The sequence below is a fragment of the Scardinius erythrophthalmus genome, assembly GCF_964197995.2.
Source record: "Scardinius erythrophthalmus genome assembly, chromosome: 8".
Taxonomy (NCBI): Eukaryota; Metazoa; Chordata; class Actinopteri; order Cypriniformes; family Leuciscidae; genus Scardinius; species Scardinius erythrophthalmus.
This window is the reverse complement of record NC_138228.1, coordinates 8,730,806-8,752,758: the sequence shown is the minus strand read 5'-3', so window position 1 is coordinate 8,752,758 and position 21,953 is coordinate 8,730,806. Positions and strand designations below refer to the sequence as shown.

Below are 21,953 nucleotides of genomic sequence, written 5' to 3'. Positions count from 1 at the left end.
TGTGGTGCAGGGGATCAACAGACTTACCTGGTTCTCAATCTGTCTAGACTGTGAGGACTCTCTGGGAAGGGAGAAAAACAAAGATGATCTAATCAGTCACACAATCAGATTATATGGCTGAAAGGGCTCACCACTCAATCCCACATTAAACAATATAAACATTAAAGCTAGGGTAGGCAATCCTGTAGAGCTAGCCAGATTTGAAAGTGGCACCTCTTCTAAGCTCCGCCCCCTCCTGTCAGTGCTCCGTCCAAAGCCACGCCCCCCCACAAACATGAACGAGCATCCACATTTGGAGTCAGCTGCACTTCACAGGAAAGCCGAGTACTTCAGCACATTATGGGCATCAACCAAACTACGTCATGTCTCATTCACCTGTAAGTAAACTATATTATTATTAAAATGAAAAAAAAAAACATGGCTATTGTTAGTAAAGTTACTCGCAGTTTTCAGGCTAACGTTACAAGTTTGGTGTTGTATGAACTCGGAAATGTAGCTACGTCTCTTTGGATAAAAGCGTCTGCTAAAGTAAATGTAAAAATTTAACGTTTTGTTTTGTTACTATCACTGGCAAACGTGAATTTTATGTTTTTATAAATCTTCGTTATTTTGGTTGTTAGAGCTTCCACGACGAGAGCATTGGATCTGATTGGGCTAATACAAGCAACAGTAACTACGTTGCCTAACATAACATATATCATGGAAATAACAAATCCCCCCGAAGCAAAACAAATAATTACCTGTCCAGCAGAAAGACCGCAACCTCGGCATCGCTTTTTAGGCCCTTCAGCTTCCTTAGTTGTCTCCAGCGTTCAAAGGATGAACCGATGTTGACCCGAGTTTGTCCTGACCTCTGGCTTTATCAAGCGCCAGTTTCGTTGCAGCCTTTTCTGCCTCAGACTTTCTTTTTTTAGCCTTTTTATCAGGGCGAGTAGTTACAAGCAAAGCTGGTATTGGTAATTTTGGCTGCATTTTATCTGCCATTGTGCCGCAAACTCCTGCTTAGTCGGTGTAGTGAGCTATATGTTTCCGGAAACGGTGACATGTGATGAGCGCACGCAGTGGGGCGCGGGCACGAGACATGAAGGCATCTGATTGGTTCTTTACATTCGCACCGAATGGCAGTGATTGGTCAGAGTTTTTACTGTCCTGCAGCTGCTACAGAGGTCAGATTTTTTTAATTCCTTTTTCTGAACACATAATGTATTGACTACTATCAGAATGGAAGGACCATTTCACCCAGTATAAAAAAAAATGCTTCTGAACAGGATCGCCTACCCTAGCTTTAATATCAGGATGATTTACATAGTAAGGAGGGCAGCTCACTCACCCTTCATCTTTCTTGCTCTTCCTCTTGAGCTTGGGGGAGCTGCGTGGTGATGTTTTCCAGTCCTTTACGGGAAGTCTGTGAGAGGAGCGAGGGCCACAGTTCCCCGACGAGGAGGCCAGACTGGCAACCTCATCATCATGATCACTGTCAAATCACAGCAGGAAAAAAAAAAAAAAATAAGTGAAATAGACAAGAGATCAGCAAAATTGTCCTCAGGGTATTGTAGATTGAACTACAGGTGTCTTAACACGCCCTTAATTAGCATATTCACATCATTATCTTATCACTAGTTTGTTGAGTCATGCTCAGACTTGTTTGGACATGCTCAGATATGCAGAAGAAAATAGGTTTTCAGAATATACACACTACCATTCAAAAGATTGGTGTAAGATTTTTTTTGGGGGGGGGGGCATAAAAATGTTGAGCATAATTAATGCTCAACATTAACTCTTGTCTGGGAAAGGTGGATTTTACGTGCACAGAAAGGACAGAAACCATTTTGGTGGCTTAATTTGGAGAATATCCTACATATCCCACATTATAGGATTCATATTACAGAAACATCCAAACTCAGAATCCCATCTCAGAGCAGAACTCATTTAGAACACTAAACAGGAAGTTTTTGTAATACCGTTCCTAGAGGGAAAAAAAAAAGATTAACAGTCGTGACAGGTTTTCTTTAGCAGACGGTTTGCATGTCCTTGATTTGAATTGCTCACATCACTGTTGTTAGCGAAGGTCAGACTAATATTCTGACAAATTTGACTGAATCCATGTAATGTTTCTATTCCTAATTAAGTTACCAGCCAACTGGGGAGACATTTATTTCACAGCTGGAGTTAATGTTAATATTATGTGGCCACAGACCTCATAATACTCCCATTAAACAACTTAATCGGAGATTCACGCATATTACAGCTTCCTAAAGTGCTTGTATGACAAGCAAATGTAAAGTTAAAATGAACAGACAGCAGAAACTGAAAAGATCCTTATTAAACATGAAAAATGAGTAGAGTAATGGGATCTGATCTACAGAGGATGCTGACAGGTGATACTCCAAAATGTAAAGTTTACCTCTGCTCTGCACTTGCATCTTGACTGTCGTTCTGAGTCAGGTGATAGGTGCGCCTGTGGTAGGGGGAAGAAATGTGTCTGTCCTTTATTTCCTCCCTAGAGCTGGAAATAAACAGTCAAAACAGTTATCAAATGCTTAACTTTGTATCATCAAATATCATCACTGATTTCTCAATTTCTTAAAACATAAATCAATACTAAATGTTAATATTAAATTAATATCACAAAACAGATGAAAAATATATATATACATAAATTAGTGCTGGGCGGTATAACGGTTCATACCGACTACCAGTGTTTATTTTTATCATGATATGAATTTTTAATATACCATAATACCGGTGTATGTCGCTTTAACAACGATCGGAACGCGGCTCTCACTGGTTGAGAGAGTCCCTCTCAGGGCACAGGGCAAAGCTGTACGTGTTTCTAAACATGACGGTGAAGATGGATAGGTTAAACTATAATTAATAACTGTCAAATATTACAGTGTTTCCCATACATTAGTTCACAATATCAACACAGCCTTTTGGGAAATCAATTAGTGGTTGGCATTGACATCATTGAATAAACATGAGCACTGCACGTTTCAAAGTCAAAACGCGGCGCGGGTGTTTTTATATGAATGTATCTGAAGTGAACTGACGGTCTTTGGAAAAATTTCGATGTTATTTCAATTGAATCTTTCTTTATCTTTCCTAAAAAAGCAGTGTTTATGAGCGCTGCTGCTTTGTGTACAGCCGTTACTGGGGAAACTGCTGATTCTGCCGCTCCTAAAGCGCCTCCTGCTGGAACAGCCTTGCAAACCTGTATTAATACTAGTGTGGAATTTTTCAATAATATTCACTCATGACAGTAAAATAGGGCATTCTAAGTCAATCTACTGCAGTATTTCCTCTCTCAATCAGTACAAAATGTGGTTAACACCCAGTCATGCTTGAAATAAAATATACCGTCATATACCGTGAAACCAGTATAACTTTTAACAATGCCGTGATATGGATTTTTGGTCATACCGCCCAGCACTAATACAAATTATATTTTATTACATATTATTGTATATAATATATTATAGAACACCAACTCACCAGTCTCCCAAACCATTGTCTCTCAGGCTGTTGCGAGTCTCTCGTGTGATATCGGGTGCTGCGGGCCACGCATGGTTCACGCTGCTGTCAGAACAAGAACCTCCAGCCGCTACAGCGTTCTCCTGTGACAGAGCCGTCTCTAGTAGGGAGGGTGTGTTATTGAGTCTTTGTTCTCCATCCACAGATGCTGCACCCAATTCGAGAGGCAGCAAACTGTGCTCAGCACTGCTCCGGGCTCTCGGAGACAGCAGGTGGAGGACCGATGCGGCTGAAGCCATGCTGTCAGAATGCAGGACGGAGACCGAGTCAGCAGCGGCACTGGCCAGTCCTCTCTGCAGGGTTTCCGAGGCGATCTCGGGGATGTCCTGGGACATTGCCGTAGAAGCAGAGGAAATAACATCCGGAGAACGAGCTCTGGTCGGAGAGGCCTGAGGGACAATCATGGGATCTATGGCCTGGAGATCCAGGGAGAGAGGAGGGTTTGGAGAGGAAACCTGTGGAGGAGATGGGAAATAAGGGAGGGGAAGTCTGTGAGAGTAAGGAGCAGCTTCGCAGAGCAGAGAGGCCTCTCGCAGTAGGGATGGAGAAAGCACCAGTGGGGGAGAGAAACCCTAACCGGATGGGGATTTTAAATGGAAGAGTGGATGGAGGGATGCCAGATAAACAGAAGAATTGTTACATGAGTTTTTCATTTACATCAGATCTAAAGGACTGACAGTCTGAGCTGTCATTTTGTGAGTGCTGAAATCTAATCTGATTTGTTCAGATGGACAGTAATGACATAAGCATTTACTCCACCATTCAAGTTTAGGATCAAATTAAGAAATTTGCCTGGTTTTACAAACAGGGCTTAGATTAAGCCAGGATTAGGCCTTAGTTTAATTAGGACATTTATTATAAAACATTACTGATGTGCATCTTGATCTAAATGCATGATACTGGATGACCAATGGTTAATTTTAATAAAACTTGAACGGTCAGAATATTACATTTTGCCAAATAAAAATGAGGTTGTTACATTTCTTTTTTTAACAGATGTTACTGTTTTTCTTAATGAACAAATTTTACATAGTAAATCTGCATACTTAAGCTAATACTACTGTCAACTCACTGTCAAATATGCATTTCGAGACAAAACATGTAATATTAATATTGCAGCCTGCACTGTAAACTGTGCTTAAGATACGTGCCATCAAAGTCAGGCAACACAAACCTGTTTCAAGACTTGAAACAATATCCCCCATTAGCACATGCAGGAACTAAGAAATTCATTTTCCAATAAACATATTTCTTTTGTTAAGGAAAAATTACAAATATTTGAATGTTCTACCTCAGATTTGTGAAATGTTCACCCGTTTGGCAAGTGTCTGTCATGATATGTTCTGACAATAATGAGTAGTTTAAAACCACAATTAACGCTCTGGTTTCTTCAACTTTTACTTTGGAGCACAAATCTGCCTTTAAACTTGAAAGAAATAAAGATTTGACATTTGTGATAATTATTGATATCGACTGATATAAAACAATTATCGTGATAATTGTTTTTGGCCATATCCCCCAGCCCTACTTGTCAGTGAAGCATGGCTCTGTGATCAGTAGCAAATGCTGCTCCATCTGAAACGTTTATAACGTCACTTATTATGTGCATTTGAAAAAGCAACATGTGTCAAATTTCTTTCCAAACATGAGAAGCATTTATGAACTTCTTGACCAACAAAAGACAACATTTAATAACAGTTTTTACTCCAAACTCACTTCATAACGACAATTGAGCTGTGAGATGATGTGGCTTCTTACTCAGAATAAGGCACATAACATATTTCATAGTATTCTATACAGCGGTAAAGGCTATGTCGATTAGCTTTGTAAGTATAAATTATAAATATACGTTATCATGAAACTACTCAAGGCTTGATGAACTCAGATAAACCATATATTGTCATAGTCGTGTGTTTATTAGTCATGTTTAACCAATAAAATTTCAATCTTCTGTTTATTCAGCTACCGCATCGATATGGTATGATGCCCATAGGGATTTTCTGGAACGACATTACTTCTGCAGGGCATTTTTGGAGTTTCTGTATGAGCGCCTATGGCTTTCTTTTTTTTTTTTTTGCAGATAGGACAGTGGAAAGCGTTGAGTTGAGAGAGGACCGGGATCGGCAAAGGACCTCAAGTCAAATTTGAACACGGGTCGGCCAGAGGCGCACTGCACCATATGTGAGTGAGCTAACCATTAGGCTATCAGCGCTGACCCCCTATGGCTTTCTGATGGAGCAGCATTTACTACTGATCACAGAGCTGTGCTTCACTGACAAGCTGCACATTAATTAAAAAATAAATAAAAATGTATATGTATATATATATATATATATATATATATATATATATATATATATATATATATATATATGTATATATATATATATATATATATATATATATATATATATATATATATATATAAATATATATTAGGGCTGTCAATCGATTAAAATTTTTAATCGCGATTAATCGCATGGTTGTCATGAGTTAACTCGCGATTAATCGCATTTAATCGCACATTTTTTATTTGTTCTAAATATACCTTAAATTAATACTTTTCAAGTTTGTAATACTCTAATCAACGTGGGCATTGATAAATATAGATGCTTTATGCAAATGTATGTTTATTATTGAAGCCATAGTCAATATAGCATGAAGACGAGACATGTTTCAAAGGTCATAGATGTTTTTCAAAGAACTTGTTCATGTCTATTAGACACATGTAGAAAGAAAAAAGAAATACCAGGTTCCCATTACTTCTCTTTCTTTGCACTGAGCAATTTACTAACACAAACATGTTTAGATTTTTGCATGACAGGGCAGCTCTTCTGAAAATGCTAAATGTACATTTAGCATTTATTATTACATTGTAGTTTGTCTCTCTCTGTGCCCATTTTGATGAAGATAAATTCTCAATACATTCTCAATAAAACGTATATTTTACTGTTTCTGTTGTCAAACAACGGAATGAATTTGAAATGGTGACTGAAACGCGACCAAATAAACATAACCAGCTCTCCCTTCCAAGACGTTAATCTGCACAAAAATTCTGATAATCGAGCCGTCGTCTGGTGAAATCAAATACACATAAGCTAAAGACAATATCCGTGCTCTGATTTCGGCTATATTTGTAAAATTAGAGAAGCAACATAATATCTGTGTTTAACTGAATTAAAGCGCTGCTCCTCCGCGTGAGACGCAGAGAGAGAGAGAGAGAGAGAGCGAGAGAGAGAGAGGCGCGCGCGCGTGCTGGGAGAGCAGTACCGGTATATTCTCAGAAACTAAATAAGGTTTGGGCGCTTTGTTGAAGGGAAAAAAAAAAATCGCTAAAGGGGTCTGCAATGTGGCTAAGTTGCCAACACTGTGTATCTGCATTTCTCCAACTAGGTTTTGGGCCACGGGTCAAACAGAAAATACGCGCTGCGTTAATCGTCCGTTAAAAAAATTAGTGCCGTTAATATGATTTTGCGTTAACGCGTTATTAACGCGCTAAATTTGACAGCCCTAATATATATATATATATATATATATATATATTAAACGATTAATCGTGCAGCCCTAGTCTTGTCACTTTTGAGCAATTTAATGCATCCTTGCTAAACAACATTATTAATCTATTTTTAAAAAAAAAAGTTTTTTTTTTTGTTTACAAAGTCACATTTATACACGGTCACTAATAGACAATATAATACTAAATGCAATTTACCATATCCATTAATACCTGGATGTTTTCCCCAAGGCCTGAGATAAGGATGGAGTTGGATCTTGAACTGCCAGCGCTGGTACTCAGAGTCAAGCTAGTGTTGCCACATTCGACAGACATTTTAGGGCTCTGGGTCAGATCATCTCCACCCCTGGAAGAAAGAAAATTGAGCAATGTCTACGAGTGTGTGACAGGGCCCCACATTTTACACTCTAACGTGTACTTTTGTACACTATGTGTAATTCATACAGTGAAATCCAAGTCTCAAAAAAACAAAACACTTATGAAAACGAAGAGGGTAAAAACGTTTCTCAAAAATGAGTTGATCTCCCACCTTGCACCGTTGTCTGAGCTGCTCATGGCCGTGACTATGGTCAGGCTGCTTGCACTGCTGCCAGGAGAGGCGGGCATCTGAAAAAACAAGAGAACAAAGATAAATGATTACCATCACTGAAGCGACCTAATGATGAATCTGTAATATTAAAGGCTTACAGAAGCACTGGGCGTCATAAAGGCGTCCGGGGTCATGAGTTTGGGCAAGGCTGATGGGGCTGGACTCATGAAGTCAGCTGGACTTGGAAGCGGCAGAATTTTACTCAGGTCATTCTGTGATCCACTGTCCCCAGACTCCTTATCAGAGCTCATTGCCTCCACATTCAGATCAGACAGCGGGTCAGAAAAACCTGGGGGAATGAAAAAAAATAAATTGTGAAATTGCTTGACATTTAAATTTTAAAAATAAAAGATATATAAAAAACAAGTCACACAAAGCAATGATGCTTTCCTCACCTTAATTAATTCAGACCATAATTTGGGTAAAATACATTTCTTTTGCCATAGCATAGATTCAGTAGTGACGGTCTCGGAAACATATGTAAAAAATAATAGTATACTTTCCAGACTCACCAAAGCCATCTTGTGATCCAGACTGAGGCATGAAAAGGGAGGATGAGGCCCCCTGATTGGGCTGGAACCAGATCTGCACATCCTGTAGTGATCTGTAGGCATAAGAGTGTTATGAATATCTGAATACAAATCTCATGCCACCATCGAGAGATGTTTTTTGCATGCAAATAACTCACTTTGTATGCACACAGTAGAGTTTAATCTGGATTCCTGATTTGGACTCTGAGGGTCCCTGGTTTCCTTCTGTGAGAAGATATTAAAACGCAACAGTATTATCATTATTAGCGTAATCTGAAGGCATCTTCACTCACCTTACAGCAAGACTACAAACATTTGCACACGCAAAGCTAGCATTAAAATAAGGGAGGAACGGACCTGTTGTCATGCTTTCACTTTCCTCATCAGGGGGAAGGACTTCAGTGTGTCGCAGTCGTGCACGGGCAACATCCTGTATGCCGAAGCTGAGCACAGGGTATGTAAGCAGAAACTCTGAAACTGCAGTGAAGTTGGCACAGCCTTTTTCCTGGTTCTGTAGCAGCTCCATGACGTACAACACCTACATATCAAACACACAACCCAAAATCAGCTGCTAACAAACAACCAGTTATTTACTTACACAATGTCAATGTGTGCTTGTTGTAATAGCAACATTGACCTAAGCTCAAGAATCCCATTAAACAGTACACATGATGGAGTTAGATTGTTTACCATGGTTTTAATTTGCTTTTATACTTCCTATTTGTCTTTCTACCTGTCCTAAAATAACTGAAATTCCAAAAACCTGCAGACAGACCTAATTTTAGTCTTTTCTGGAGCGAGACAATTATTAGATTCAAGAATATCTCCCATGTACCATCCACAATTAGTGTTTGAAGATGTTTTGCATCAGGTTTGACGTCAATGTTTCCAAAACACTAACCATTTGAATGAATAACATTTTAGAGCTACACCAGAGGGAGAGTGTTTCAGTGCAGTGGCAGATTTAGGCAAGGGCGACATGGGCAATCGCCCAGGGGTGCGTTTCCCAAAAGCATCGTTGGCCAACTATGGTCGCAAGTTCATCGCAATGTCCATTGAACTCTATTGGTAACGACGGAACTTGCGACCATAGTTGGCCAACGATGCTTTCGGGAAACGCACCCCAGGGTGACATCTTTACAGAGGTGACAAGGCATCCGCAGATTTTTCTTTATGTATGCAGCCACGTATCATTATGAGTGTAATTTTAAATATATAATAAAACATTGCTATGTTGCTTGCTATGCTATTACACATAGGGCAACAAAATTTATTTTTCGGTCCTACAAACTTATGGAAACAGACAGAGAAAAGTTTTTGTAACAATTTTTTTAAACAAAAGTAATATCACTAATTTTAATATTTTTACTGTACAGTTGTGTGGTTTTGGGGGATTTATATATATATATTTTTAACTTCCCTCAATTTGTAATAATTTAAATATATACATTTATATAAAACAGCAAAATATTTTTTTTTAAAAATTCACTTTAAAAAGACGTACATTTCTCAGTTTCATTCATGGTGATAACATGAATAATGTGCCATGGTTTAGTGGAAGATTGCTGTCCTCTACTGGAAAACAAACACTTAAAATTAAAATAACATGAATTTTCAACTACAACCACTAGATGACAGCAGAGGATTACACAATAGCTCAAATACCATTTCCAAATTTTTCTTTCAGATTTATGTTTAGACATTATAAAATCATTATAACAATTTGTTTAAAACAACATTTTAGCATTTTTTTTATTCTTAAGTTTTTTTTTTGCAATTATGTAAACATTACAGTCAAATCTGAATACGATGTTATGCTATCAAATACTCAACGCACATACGATCAGGATATTACAATAAACAAACCCTCACATTTCAGGTCATCAACAACAGTAGATATTGAACAATAAACATGTCCCAGACAGGTTCATCACTTGATGGGGTACCCTTGAAACATTTCAGTTGTGGTCTGTGCTATTTGCAGCGCTTTTCTGTATTTAGTTGCGTTGTGAGTATTTGCAGCACGTGTCGTCAAACTGATAAAGATGTTTTTCAATTTTCTGGTGTTTTTTCTTTTGCTTGCGTGTTCTTCAGTTGTTGAGCTTTCTACATGTTGAGCTTTGTGCTTTTTGCAGCGCATTTATGTATTTGGTTGCATTGTGAGTATTTGCAGAACGTGTTGTCAAACTGAATTTGTTGGTGTTCTTTTTTTATTTGCATGCATTTTCTTCAGTTGCAGCACGTTCAGCTCTCTCGGCCACCGTAGATTCACCCAGGGCGCTATATGAGCTAGAACCGCTACTGTTTCAGTGAATAACGACTTAATTTAATTTGTATGGAAATGAGCAACATGGACACTCTGCAGAATAACCAATTGTGGTTTCAACCGAAGACAGAAAATCATACAGGTTTGGAACGCCATGAGAGTGAGTAAACAAAACATGTGGGCATTAAATATGAAATATAAAATAATGAGTCTGACCTTCCTCTGAACATCACTAAGGATAAGAAACTCTGCAGACAGGTCCAAACTGGCCTTCAGGCTGGGTAGCACACTGCTGTTAAAAGGATCTGGAGAAAACCTGAAACACAAATGAACAGTTCTTCTAAAACTCATATTTAGATCACATCCATAGACTTAAGGTATAGGCGAAAGTTTTATGCTTAAAGGGTTAATTTACCCCAAAATGAAAATTCTGTCATCATTTACTCACCCTCATGCCGTTCCAAACCTGTAAGACATTTGTTTATCTTTGAAACACAAATTAATAGCCTATATTTTAATGAAATTTGATATTTCTGTCCATCCATTGACAGTCTACACAACTACCACTTTGTCACTTCAAAAAGTTTATAAGAGATTGTAAAACTAATCCTTATGAATTGAGTGGTTTAGTCAATCCAGATTGATTTATATGATGAACATTGAATTTAGACTTAACATTCATCAACACACACATTAGAAATGGTAAGCGGAAGCTTAAGAATGGTTGCTTGACCTGCAAGATCCAATGAGGTTCATTCTTGTATGTTACGCAGCACATTTGAGCTTCCGCAAGAACCAATGAGGTTTGTTCTCACGTGTCAAGCATGAATGGTTGAGCTTCTGTTTATGTTTGCTGATAAATGTTTATATGTGAATAAAAGCCTCAATTCAATTTGTTCATCCTATAAAACAACCCAGTATCTTCAGAAAATTGACTAAACTGCTTGATTCATGTGGATTAGTTTTACAATCTCTTTATGAACAAAGCAACAAAGTGGTAGTTGCGTGGACAGTCAATGGAGGGACAAAAATCTCTCAGATTTCATCAAAAAGATCTTCATTTGCGTTTCTAAGATGAACCAATGACTTACAGGTTTAGAACGACATGAGGGTGAGCGATTTTTTTAATTTTGGGGTGAACTAATCTTTTAAGCTTGAACACCACCATAGAACAGCTAAGGGCATATCTAAAATATAAACACCTCTATTGATTATGCAAGCTCCATAGTTCAATTACAGCTTTTAGCTTAAAAACAGACCTGATGGTTTGTAAGCAGGTCCATGACACTGTGCACCACATCTTCAGCTCCTGGTTCTGATCAGCTCCAGTGATCAGGAATCGCCAAAACGGAACTCTTCAGAAAAATAAAAATGGTTTTATGTTCAAAGATATACAGCACATGTCTAAGACACAATTTCAAAGAGTAAAGACAACAGCAAAGACAGTTAAAGCCCAGAGTGACAAAAATGTAATTGCGTTCACTGAAGACTAAATGAACTTGAGACTCACTCAGGGTCTTGCTTCTTGTGGTTGTCACAAAAGAGCAGGCAGGAAAGGGGCCGTCCATTATGTGGCTGCCATTCATGCAAACATCTACAAAAGAAGCAAGGTTACTTGCATTTATTACCAGACTGTAGGTTATTGATTTAATTACAGGATGGCTTCAGAGGAAAAATCTTGTTAATACTCATTTTTATTATTAACAGTATGATTACATATTAAAGAGGTCATATGATGCGATTTCATGTTTTCCTTTTTCTTTAGTGTGTTATGTAGCTGTTAGCGCAAGTATAAGATCTGCAGAGTTACAAAGCTCAAAGTGTCAAACCTTAAGAGATATTCGTTATAAAGTTTAAGACTTAGCTACACCTTCCTAAAACGCTTCATTCAAACACTCCCCCATAAAATCTACGTCAGTATGTGGGGGCAGGGTTTCATAACACCGCCCAAATGTATGCAAAGAAAGGCGGGGTAACTTTTTTTATCGCCGTATTATTGTTGCTGCTGGCGCCGCCATGTCGTGGAAACACTGTGTTTTTCGTTGCAAAAGCCAAACTACTTAGTTTGGCCTTCCAAAAGACGACAATTAGAAAACAGTGCTTAAGCTTCATTTACAACACGGTTCCAGAACAGTACAGCTAAAATTTTCAACTGTGTGCTGCACATTTTTCGGAAGACCCAGTGTTTCCAGAACCTGCAAGAGAACAAGGCCGGCTGTGCACAAAGGCTGATTCCCAAAAGCAAATCCATATTTGCATGTACAGTCTGGTACTTTGACTCACACAGCCTGTAAGTATGTTTTCATATTTTAAGAATTTGCTACTGACTATTCAAACAAGCAAAGTTGATCGATCAGCTTGGTCATCTGCATTTCCCGATCAGATTCGGGCTCGAATTGATATGGTAGTGCTGACATTATCACCTGTCATTATTTCTTTGGGAGCTGATGATCCAAAAATGGTAACGGGTGTGACATTTCCATCACATGCTTTAGGTTTTCGGGCCAATCACGATGCACTGGATTGTGCACTGGCCAATCAGAGCACACCGCGCTTTTCAGAACGATGAGCTGTGTAAAAATCTATGCGTTTCAGAAAGGCGGGGCATAGAGGAGCAACAATAATGTACATTGTGTAAAATGACTTTTTGTAACCTAAAACCACGACAACACATTGCATTAAACCAAATACACAAAATAATGTTCTTTTTAGAACCATCATGTGACCTCTTTAAATATCAAATGGCATAAGTTTACTATATGCATTTAATAATATAAATGTATATTAGTACAGATATTTTTTCCCTTGAAAACTAGACGCAATAAATGTTTCATTAAAGGTAGGGTAGGCAATTTCGGAGAGGCTAGCAATAGCAAGCTAGCTTTGAAAGCATAAGATCCCACTCTCCCTTCAGAGCGCTCTCTAAAGCCACGCATCCTCCTAAACACATGAACAAACACAACCAGGGCAGAGTCTGCAAAACATCACGAAACCAGAGACAGTGTTAAATTATCCCCTGGTCTCAAAGCACAAAACATTACAATAATAATGAATGTAAACAACTTATAGAGCTCTGGCTTGTGCTACCTGTCTGCTGCAGATTCATTTTGGTATTGACAGCGTTGCCAGAAAAAAGCATAAATCCGAGTCTGAGGGCGTAAACAGAACTTCACAGGTTGCTATCTCGTAATTACGGTAATCACGACTTGGCGTGAGCGCAGCGTAAGCTTGTTTTGGTTCAGGAGGAACTGTAAAAGATGGCAGCTTTTTGTTTGCGACGCTTGGTTACTTTCTGTCTACAACTCTGCAAAGCTTTACTGAATGTGCTGATGATGACGTGATGTGTTCACGAGCAGGGCGCGCGGAGCTATGGAAATACATTTGTTGACAGGATGCAATGATGCAGGATGCATTGGACAAACATTTTTTGGTCCTGAGACTTCCACAGAAGATATATGTACATCCATCCATCCATCTTCTACCGCTTATCCGGGGCCGGGTCGCGGGGGCAGCAGTCTAAGCAGGGATGCCCAGACTTCCCTCTCCCCAGACACTTCCTCCAGCTCTTCCGGGGGGACACCGAGGCGTTCCCAGGCCAGCCGGGAGACATAGTCTCTCCAGCGTGTCCTAGGTCTTCCCCGGGGTCTCCTCCCGGTGGGACATGCCCGGAACACCTTCCCGGGAAGGCGTCCAGGAGGCATCCGGAAAAGATGCCCGAGCCACCTCAACTGACCCCTCTCGATGTGGAGGAGCAGCGGCTCTACTCTGAGCTCCTCCCGAGTGACCGAGCTTCTCACCCTATCTCTAAGGGATCGCCCAGCCACCCTGCGGAGAAAGCTCATTTCGGCCGCTTGTATCCGGGATCTTGTCCTTTCGGTCATGACCCACAGCTCATGACCATAGGTGAGAGTAGGAACGTAGATTGCCTGGTAAATCGAGAGCTGAGCCGCTTCACCACGACAGACCGGTACAGGTATATGTACATGTTTTAAAATTTAGTCCACTTCTATTATTGATTGCTATCAGGATGTAAAGAGAGGTTCAACCAGTATAACAAAAAGTTTTTATAAAAAGAATTGCCTACCCTACCTTTATTTGGAAAATACACGAAAGCTACATGAAGCAGCTATTACTCCAGTCTTCAGCATCACATGATCCTTCAGAAACCATTCAAATATGCTGATTTGGTGCTCAAAAAACATTTCTGGTCTTTTATCAGAATTTGTTAAATTTTGATTCTATCATCAATGTTGAAAACAATTGTACTGCTTAATATTTTTGTAAAAAGACCAAAACTTATTTGAAATATAAATCTTTTGTAACATTATAAATGCCTTTACTGACACTTTTAATCAAATGAATGCATCCTTGCTGAATAAGTATTAATTTCTTAAATTAAAAAAGCGGTCACATTTTATTTTAAGGTGTCATTGTTACATTGTAATTATATATTTAAGTAGAGAGTAATATTAAACAATTACATGTACTTACTATAGGGTTAGGGTAGGATTAGGATTTGGTTGAGGGTTAGTTGCATGTAAGTATGCATAATTTGCTTTTAGTACTATGGTAAGTACATGTAACGAGTAACAAAGACACTAAAATAAAGTGTTACCAAAAAAAAACTTACAGACCTACAATTTTTACAATGTGTTCAATTTCATAATGTCTCAAGAATGTACCTGGGTTGGTCCTGTCCTTCAATGTAGATTTGCCAAAATTTTACATATCCATCATGACTTGCTGTGGCCAAGACAGTGCCATCAGGGGACAGTGCTCCCTCACTAATGCGCTGCACAGAAAAAGTAATGTTTAATTCTAAACATGACACTACATAAGTACATAAATGTATGCGCCATTGATTACATTAAATCTATCTCATTTCTTTGTTAGTTAATACAGCACTGCAGGTTAAGGATGGCAGGACTTACTGCGGTGTGTCCTCTAATGGTGATAAACCCCTCTTTCAGTTCAGTGGCATCCACAGGCCATGAGCTGTTATTTGATCGGAGAATGTCAAGGTCCCAAACCTCAGCCTACAAGTACAAGAAAAATCCAGTTAAGAGAGTAATAGTGTTAAAAACATTTTAAATCTAATAATATGGTGACATTTCATAAAGAAAGTTATAAAGCTGTCAAATTCCACACAAAAAAATCAACAACAAAAAAACATACTCTGTCTTCATGAAGCAGTGCCAATGTCTGACAGGCATCCTCCGGGTTCTCATCATTGTCTTCTGGGATAAAGGGACACCAGATGAGTCTGCGGTTGGAATTAAGTGGAGTGTCCTCAGGCCTGTGGATGTGAACGATCACTTCATCTCTAAGAGACATCGATGTTAAAGAAAAATATCACAGTTCACCTGCTTATTATTAGCATTTTACTAGGTAATACTATTTCATTGGTCCACTTTAGATATTCTACAAACTATAACTAACTTTGCAACTACATGTCAACTAACTCTAAAAGTATTAGTAGACTGTCTGCTTAATATCTGCTAACACTTTATTTTGATGGTCCCACAACATATATTCTACTAATTATAAATAACTTTGCAACTACATGTCAACTTATTCAATTTACCCGAACCCTAACCAGTCTACTAATACTCTACCTGCAACTACATGTCAACTAACTCTCATTAAAGTTACTTATAGTTAGTAGAATATCAAAAGTGAACCTTCTACTACAAATACATGTGAATCCAGTTTTTTTTTTTTTTTATTAAACCTGAAAAAAAAAAAAGACAGATTTAGGATTTTTAGGAGAAAGTTGTGATATAAAATGAAAAGGAAATATTTAATATTATTTTTAAGGTATATTTGACACACTGATGATGCTAATTTTTAAAACATCATTAGTGGTCTCGAACCTTCGGGTATCTCATTACCCTCCTGTTTTTGTGATTTTTTTTTTTTTACAAACATAAAGAAATCTAGTAAATTTCCATCTACAGACTAAGGATACTGTATTTTGCTGTTGTGACTAGTGAGCTGCCAAATGAACATGTTTCCAGCCTCATCCACGCAGGCCAAGAGGGTGGAGTCCAAGTGGGCGAAGGCAAGGTCTGTGACTGCACCGGTGAAGCCCTTCAGCAGCGAACGCTCCGTCGAGCCCAGTTGCAGCACGCGAATCATAGAATGATTGTTTGCACCTGTGAGCGATAAACAATTACAAACCATTCATTTGAATCCCATCAACATTTTATTCAAAGGAGTGTGCTAAATGAGCCATGTACAAAGACAGCAACAGAAAAGTGTGCAAACCGACCTCTGATGGCATAAGCCACGTATGAGTTGGACACGGCTATTAAATTGCCATAGTAGTACTTGTGCTCCCAGTCATATTTGGCCACTGGCTGTATTTTAACCTGTAAGACAGTCATGATCTTGTCAGGAAAAGTCAGGAAAAGATTCAGAGAATAAAACAATTTCCAGGCTTTCTACATATTTTGACCTATTAATTGTTACGAGTTTCCCAATAGTTAGTTTTTAAATATCAATTTATATTCACCTTATTTTTAACGGAAATACGGACGCAGCCAGTTGACGGTATTTTGTGCGAGACTTCCGGTAACTGGCGCGCTGATCACTTTTCACCATATCGGTTAATTAAACAAGTGTTCCTAACAACTAACTCATCGTCATGGCTTCGGGGAAGACCGGGATTGTTTGTGCAGTTAGAGGTTGTCATAAACTGATACAAAAGAAAGGTTTACTTGGAGCAGGAGTGTTTTAATCATCGAAATCATTGACATTTTAATCAGGCGCCCTACGACCAGAGACACACTGGCTGCGTGGCGTTTCTGTTGCGTGGCGTTTTACATGTCTTTGCACACCAGAAACGTGTCTGACGCGGCACTGCTAGGTGACATATGATCCTCATTCATTGGTGATTATATTCGACATAATGGGGAGAGAGTTGTGGAAGGCCTTTAATGTTAAACATATATATAGCAGCAAAGACAACGTCGGCAGTATTGACGGCAAAACAGGCTACAGAATATTTCGTTCTGTATTGACAGGTGCAATATTAGAAAATCGATTTTTTTCATTGCATTTATATCTGCATTTGTCAAAACCTAAAATTTCAAACATCAAAATGTAATTTATTAATATGTATTCATGTAAAATTAAATACAAAGATCTTTTCCTATTCTATTTTGTCTGGAAACGCTTCCAAAACGCTTGCGTGTCGCGTGAAAAATAGGCGTCGATTCTATTTATAGCATGCACGCGTTTTCCGCGCCTGTGAGACGCTCTAACCTGTTAACATGGGAGCCGAAATAAAAACGGACACGCAGTGTGTCGCCGGCCTGAGGAATCCCTTCGCCTGTGGTTAAAAGCTTTACATTTGAAGAAACCATCGAAACGACCGTATGTTTGTTCTTTTCATTTCGTGAGCACCTATAGAAGACCACCCGATACCAGAAAAGTGGCTGGGCTATAAAGTCTCAATAAAAACCATGATAAAAACTCCAAGGAGAAACAAAATCATTATAGTAACCCCTGTATAAAATCTAGTGATCATGGCATAATGGCATGATCATGGCATTTATTTTGTATGATTTACAACTATTTATAGCCATCTACTTATTGCTATCCATCCTATGCTTTGGTTGCATTCTTATGGCATTATTAATACATTTGACATGACAAAATACCTCCATATTAGTCCAGCGTTGGCTCGACTATGTTTAGGGCGGGGCTGAAGGCGCCGGTGAAGTTTTGTCACTCTGCCAGCTAGATGCATGAGTGTTTTCAACCAGGTCCGGTACCCTAACTGAGTGAGGCGGGGATTTAGTTCTTTGTAGTATTCATCTGCTACGGCATGTGTAACATTTTTCTATCAACTCTGCATAATCCTTCGCGATCGATATGTTATTTAGCCCAGGGAAGCGAGGAAACGGAAGTGCCGCACAAAAACCGGATATTGGACCCATGTTTACTTCCGCGTTCGAAAATAAGGTGGATAGTTTTAAAAAATAATTTTCTAGCCAAGTAAATATTTTCTAGCTGGAAGATTTATTGACTAGAAATTTCCATGACTTTAAAGATTAAAGACCCAGGCATGGTAATTTCCTTATATTTTCAGGTTTCATGACCGTGAAACCCTGAACTGCTAATAAGAAACAGTTTTGTAAAAGTTCATTAATTTACACACCTTGTTGCTACCACGAGCCTTACTGTCAATACTAGAGTCACGGCTGGACACAATTTCCACATTGTTTGCTCTGATGGAGACACAGGTGGACTCATCATCTCCTGAAAGGCAGCTGGTACAAAAAACAGACTTATGAAATATCTTTTAAAAACCTGCTTACTCAACATACCCTAACATTCAAACATTAAAGATGCATTAAATTGATCAAAAGTGACAGTTAAGGCATAATCCTAATCCTAATGTTAGAAAAGATTTCAATTTCAAATAAATGCTGTTCTTTTGAACTTTCTTTTCATCACGGTTTCCACAAAAATGTTAAGCAACAATGTTTTTCCCCATTAGCTATTGTTTCTATCCAAAGATGCAAATGTAACTTATGTGTAAAATTGGAATATCGCATAAAACACATCTGCGAATAAAGCAGCGTTTCCATCCCATGTGTTCAAGAGAACAAAATAGCCACTTCCTTGTAAATTGGCGCAAAATATCTGTAATAAAAACGGAAGTTGCTGCAATCGTGGACGCCACTGTAGTTCTTTTTTTCTTTCTATGTCATAAATGAATTGCGTCTCAGAGCGCGCAGACGAAGCGTAATAAACGCTGTCATGTTATTTTGCGTTTCGATGCTGTGGTTTGGGAACGCAATCATGTGAGACGCTTCTGAGAGGGAATTAAACCAAATCATTTTGATGACAAACTTTGGCTCAGGCATTTCATAATATTCAAACCAACAATTAAGATGCTGTACAATGAAACTGATCCGCTGGTTAGTCCAGTTATCCAATCACATCCTGAGGCAAAGTCACATGAGTTTTTTGTTGTGCATCGAGTAGGGCTGAACGATTAATCGCAATAAAACCGCACACATTTTGGCAAAGGCTGCGATTATTTTATGCGCAGCTTGTCAGTGGAGTGCGGCTGATTGGTAGTAAATACTGCCCCATTTGAACGCGTGTTGTTTTTTCAAATGCATGTTATAAGTGACTCAAACTCACAGTGCTTTCAGATGGAGCAGCGTTTACAGAGCTGTACATCAATGACAAGCTGCGCATAAAAAAAAAAATAAAAAAAAAAAAAAAATCGCAGCCTTTGCCATTTTAAAATCGCGATAAGCGATCTCGATTTAAGTGCGATTACATGGAAAGTGCGATTAATCGTTCAGCCCTTGCAATAAGGGATTTATTCAGTAAATGTGTTTCCATAGTAGTTTAGGTGCATGTCTTCTTATCAGGAAAAAAAATTTGTGCATACGTTTTTTAAATGTATGCACAGGTTTTTTTATACGTTATCCCAAACCTCACATAAAAATAGGTGGATGGAAACATAGCTATTGACAATAATAAGAAATGTTTCTTGAGCATCAAATCAGCATATTAGAATGATTTTTGAAGGATCACGTGACTCTGAAGACTGGAGTAATGATGATGCAAATTCAGCTTGGCATAACAAGAAAGAATTACATTTAAAAAAAATATTAAAATAGAAAACAGTTATTTTAAATTGTAATTATATTTTACATAGTTTATCCATGTATATTAAATCAAATAAATGCAGCGCTCGTGAACGTGAGACTTCTTTCAGTAGTGTAAATATTATAACAAACCATTTTAAGTTTAGTACATAATGAAAATTCAGATCATAGAAAGATAATGTCATCATAACAATAATAGTTTGCTAAAGGAATGAGAATAATATTATAAAATTAATGTTTAATGACAACAAATACATACATGGTCTGTGTTTCCTGTCCATTGAGTTTGTCTGAGTTGTGAGAAGTCGGCTCCACCATTTCTGCATGTCCTCCTGCGTTGATAATATCCGCTCCAAAAACTCCATTCAACTCTCCATTGAAAGATAGATTTCTCTGGCTCTCTACCAAAGAGGAATCTGTGGAATTATTTGATTGATAAATCAAGTCTTAAATGCACCTGTACAACCTCAGACTCTTACTAAAATTACTTCCAAAACATGTCAATATGAATTACCATCTATGCTTTACAGATATTTTAATTTCCACTCCTGTTGATAAACATATACATGTGTTGAAGATACAACTTCCAACAGGTATCCATTACTACTTAATTCTTTTTACAACAACAAAAAACAAGTTTGAATCACTCTGCTCCCAATCACAAGAATATAGACAAGGTTTACTGTACCTTCTGGGAGAAAAAGAAAAGAAAAATGTTCTTTATCTGTGTTGTTGTCTTGTTTTCCAGTACAAAAAAAGATCTAAATCTTAAAACAAGATACATTTACTGGAGAAGCAAAGATATTAAGACTTAAGATATTAAGTCTTGATTTCTGAGAAATTTATCAAAATGATGTGATTTTATAATTAAAACAAGAACATCTGCCAGTGTGCGATCAGAAAAACCAACTTAATTCAAAGGGAAGTTTTCAACACTCATTGACCGTTATTTTTGTTTTGGTTTAAGCATCTCTTCACTTTTTTTCAAGACTTGATTTAACATTTTGCTTCTCCAGTGAATGTATCTTGATTTAAGAACGTGTATGTAACATTTACTTCCATGTCTTTATGAATTTAAGAATCTCTGTTTTGATGTAAGCCCTTTTTTAAGGCCTTCGTTTGTGTAAGGATGAATTAAGACTTTTTAAGACCTGCAGAAACCCCGTAGCGATGATGCACAAAAAGTTGTCTAGGTTTCTAAAAAAAAAAAAAAAAAAAAAATACATGCCTTCTCTCAAATTCTATTAAAAAATGTTTGTTGTGGTCACGGTTATCAAGTCACCGCATAGTGATAAATATGAAGTGCTTTAGACTCTTGAATGACATTTGTTAACACTCAACACTTTCTGTTTGAGCAAAGCTGCTGCTGCGCCAGCAGGAGTGTAGCCCTTATTTGCTACGTAAACGTTACCCCCTTTTAGTCAATCGCAATATTACACAAAATAATAATGTTTGCCACTTATAAAATCTAGTTAGCGTTGTCCCGCGTTTTTGAGCCACTATAGTCAGGTGGCTCGCGCTGAAATCAAGCGCTGCGCAGCATCATCGCACCGCGGCCTAGCTGCTCCCTTCCCCGGCAACTTACCGGCCGAATTACCGGGACGATCCAGTTTTAAGATGTCCCGAAGGTGCTGGGTCGCGCCCTCTATGTCCATATTGGAACTGGAAGCCATAAAGTAGGGAAGGGGGGATTAATTCGCTGTAAACGTCAAATTCTCAAGTTTAATTTAGTATCTGAGCTCGCCCCTCATTAAAGCTTGCAACCGTCCCTCAACTTCCGTTGAGCGTTCACTGCATTTCATTCCCCCGCCTCTGCTGGCGGGATTTCTTTAGTTCCGGACTGAATCATCTAACTTACATTTTAACAAGATAACCTGTTTTAGAGATC

General features: G+C 38.4%; 1 protein-coding gene across 3 annotated transcripts in view; it reads right to left on the bottom strand.

Annotated features, from left to right (window-relative positions):
- The window catches only part of edc4 (enhancer of mRNA decapping 4), a 36,630-nt gene extending 14,759 nt beyond the window's left edge, over positions 1-21,871 (bottom strand). The window contains exons 1-22 of one of the 3 annotated variants that reach the window (XM_081372438.1): positions 21,651-21,775; positions 20,754-20,832; positions 20,325-20,481; positions 18,595-18,706; positions 16,702-16,801; positions 16,399-16,585; positions 15,606-15,753; positions 15,362-15,466; positions 15,113-15,222; positions 11,941-12,024; positions 11,690-11,785; positions 10,647-10,746; positions 8,522-8,702; positions 8,323-8,389; positions 8,147-8,238; positions 7,733-7,923; positions 7,575-7,651; positions 7,244-7,391; positions 3,493-3,986; positions 2,405-2,506; positions 1,331-1,474; positions 28-61 (exon numbers count right to left, since the gene is read on the bottom strand). In XM_081372438.1, coding sequence (XP_081228564.1) covers positions 28-61; positions 1,331-1,474; positions 2,405-2,506; positions 3,493-3,986; positions 7,244-7,391; positions 7,575-7,651; positions 7,733-7,923; positions 8,147-8,238; positions 8,323-8,389; positions 8,522-8,702; positions 10,647-10,746; positions 11,690-11,785; positions 11,941-12,024; positions 15,113-15,222; positions 15,362-15,466; positions 15,606-15,753; positions 16,399-16,585; positions 16,702-16,801; positions 18,595-18,706; positions 20,325-20,383 — 2,631 coding nt within the window. In that variant the 5' untranslated portion in view covers positions 20,384-20,481; positions 20,754-20,832; positions 21,651-21,775. Of the gene's footprint in view, positions 1-27; positions 62-1,330; positions 1,475-2,404; positions 2,507-3,492; positions 3,987-7,243; positions 7,392-7,574; positions 7,652-7,732; positions 7,924-8,146; positions 8,239-8,322; positions 8,390-8,521; positions 8,703-10,646; positions 10,747-11,689; positions 11,786-11,940; positions 12,025-15,112; positions 15,223-15,361; positions 15,467-15,605; positions 15,754-16,398; positions 16,586-16,701; positions 16,802-18,594; positions 18,707-20,324; positions 20,482-20,753; positions 20,833-21,650 lie in introns of all 3 variants that reach the window. The other 2 variants (XM_081372436.1, XM_081372437.1) reach the window with 2 other exon arrangements.
- Positions 21,872-21,953: the final 82 nt, after the last annotated feature.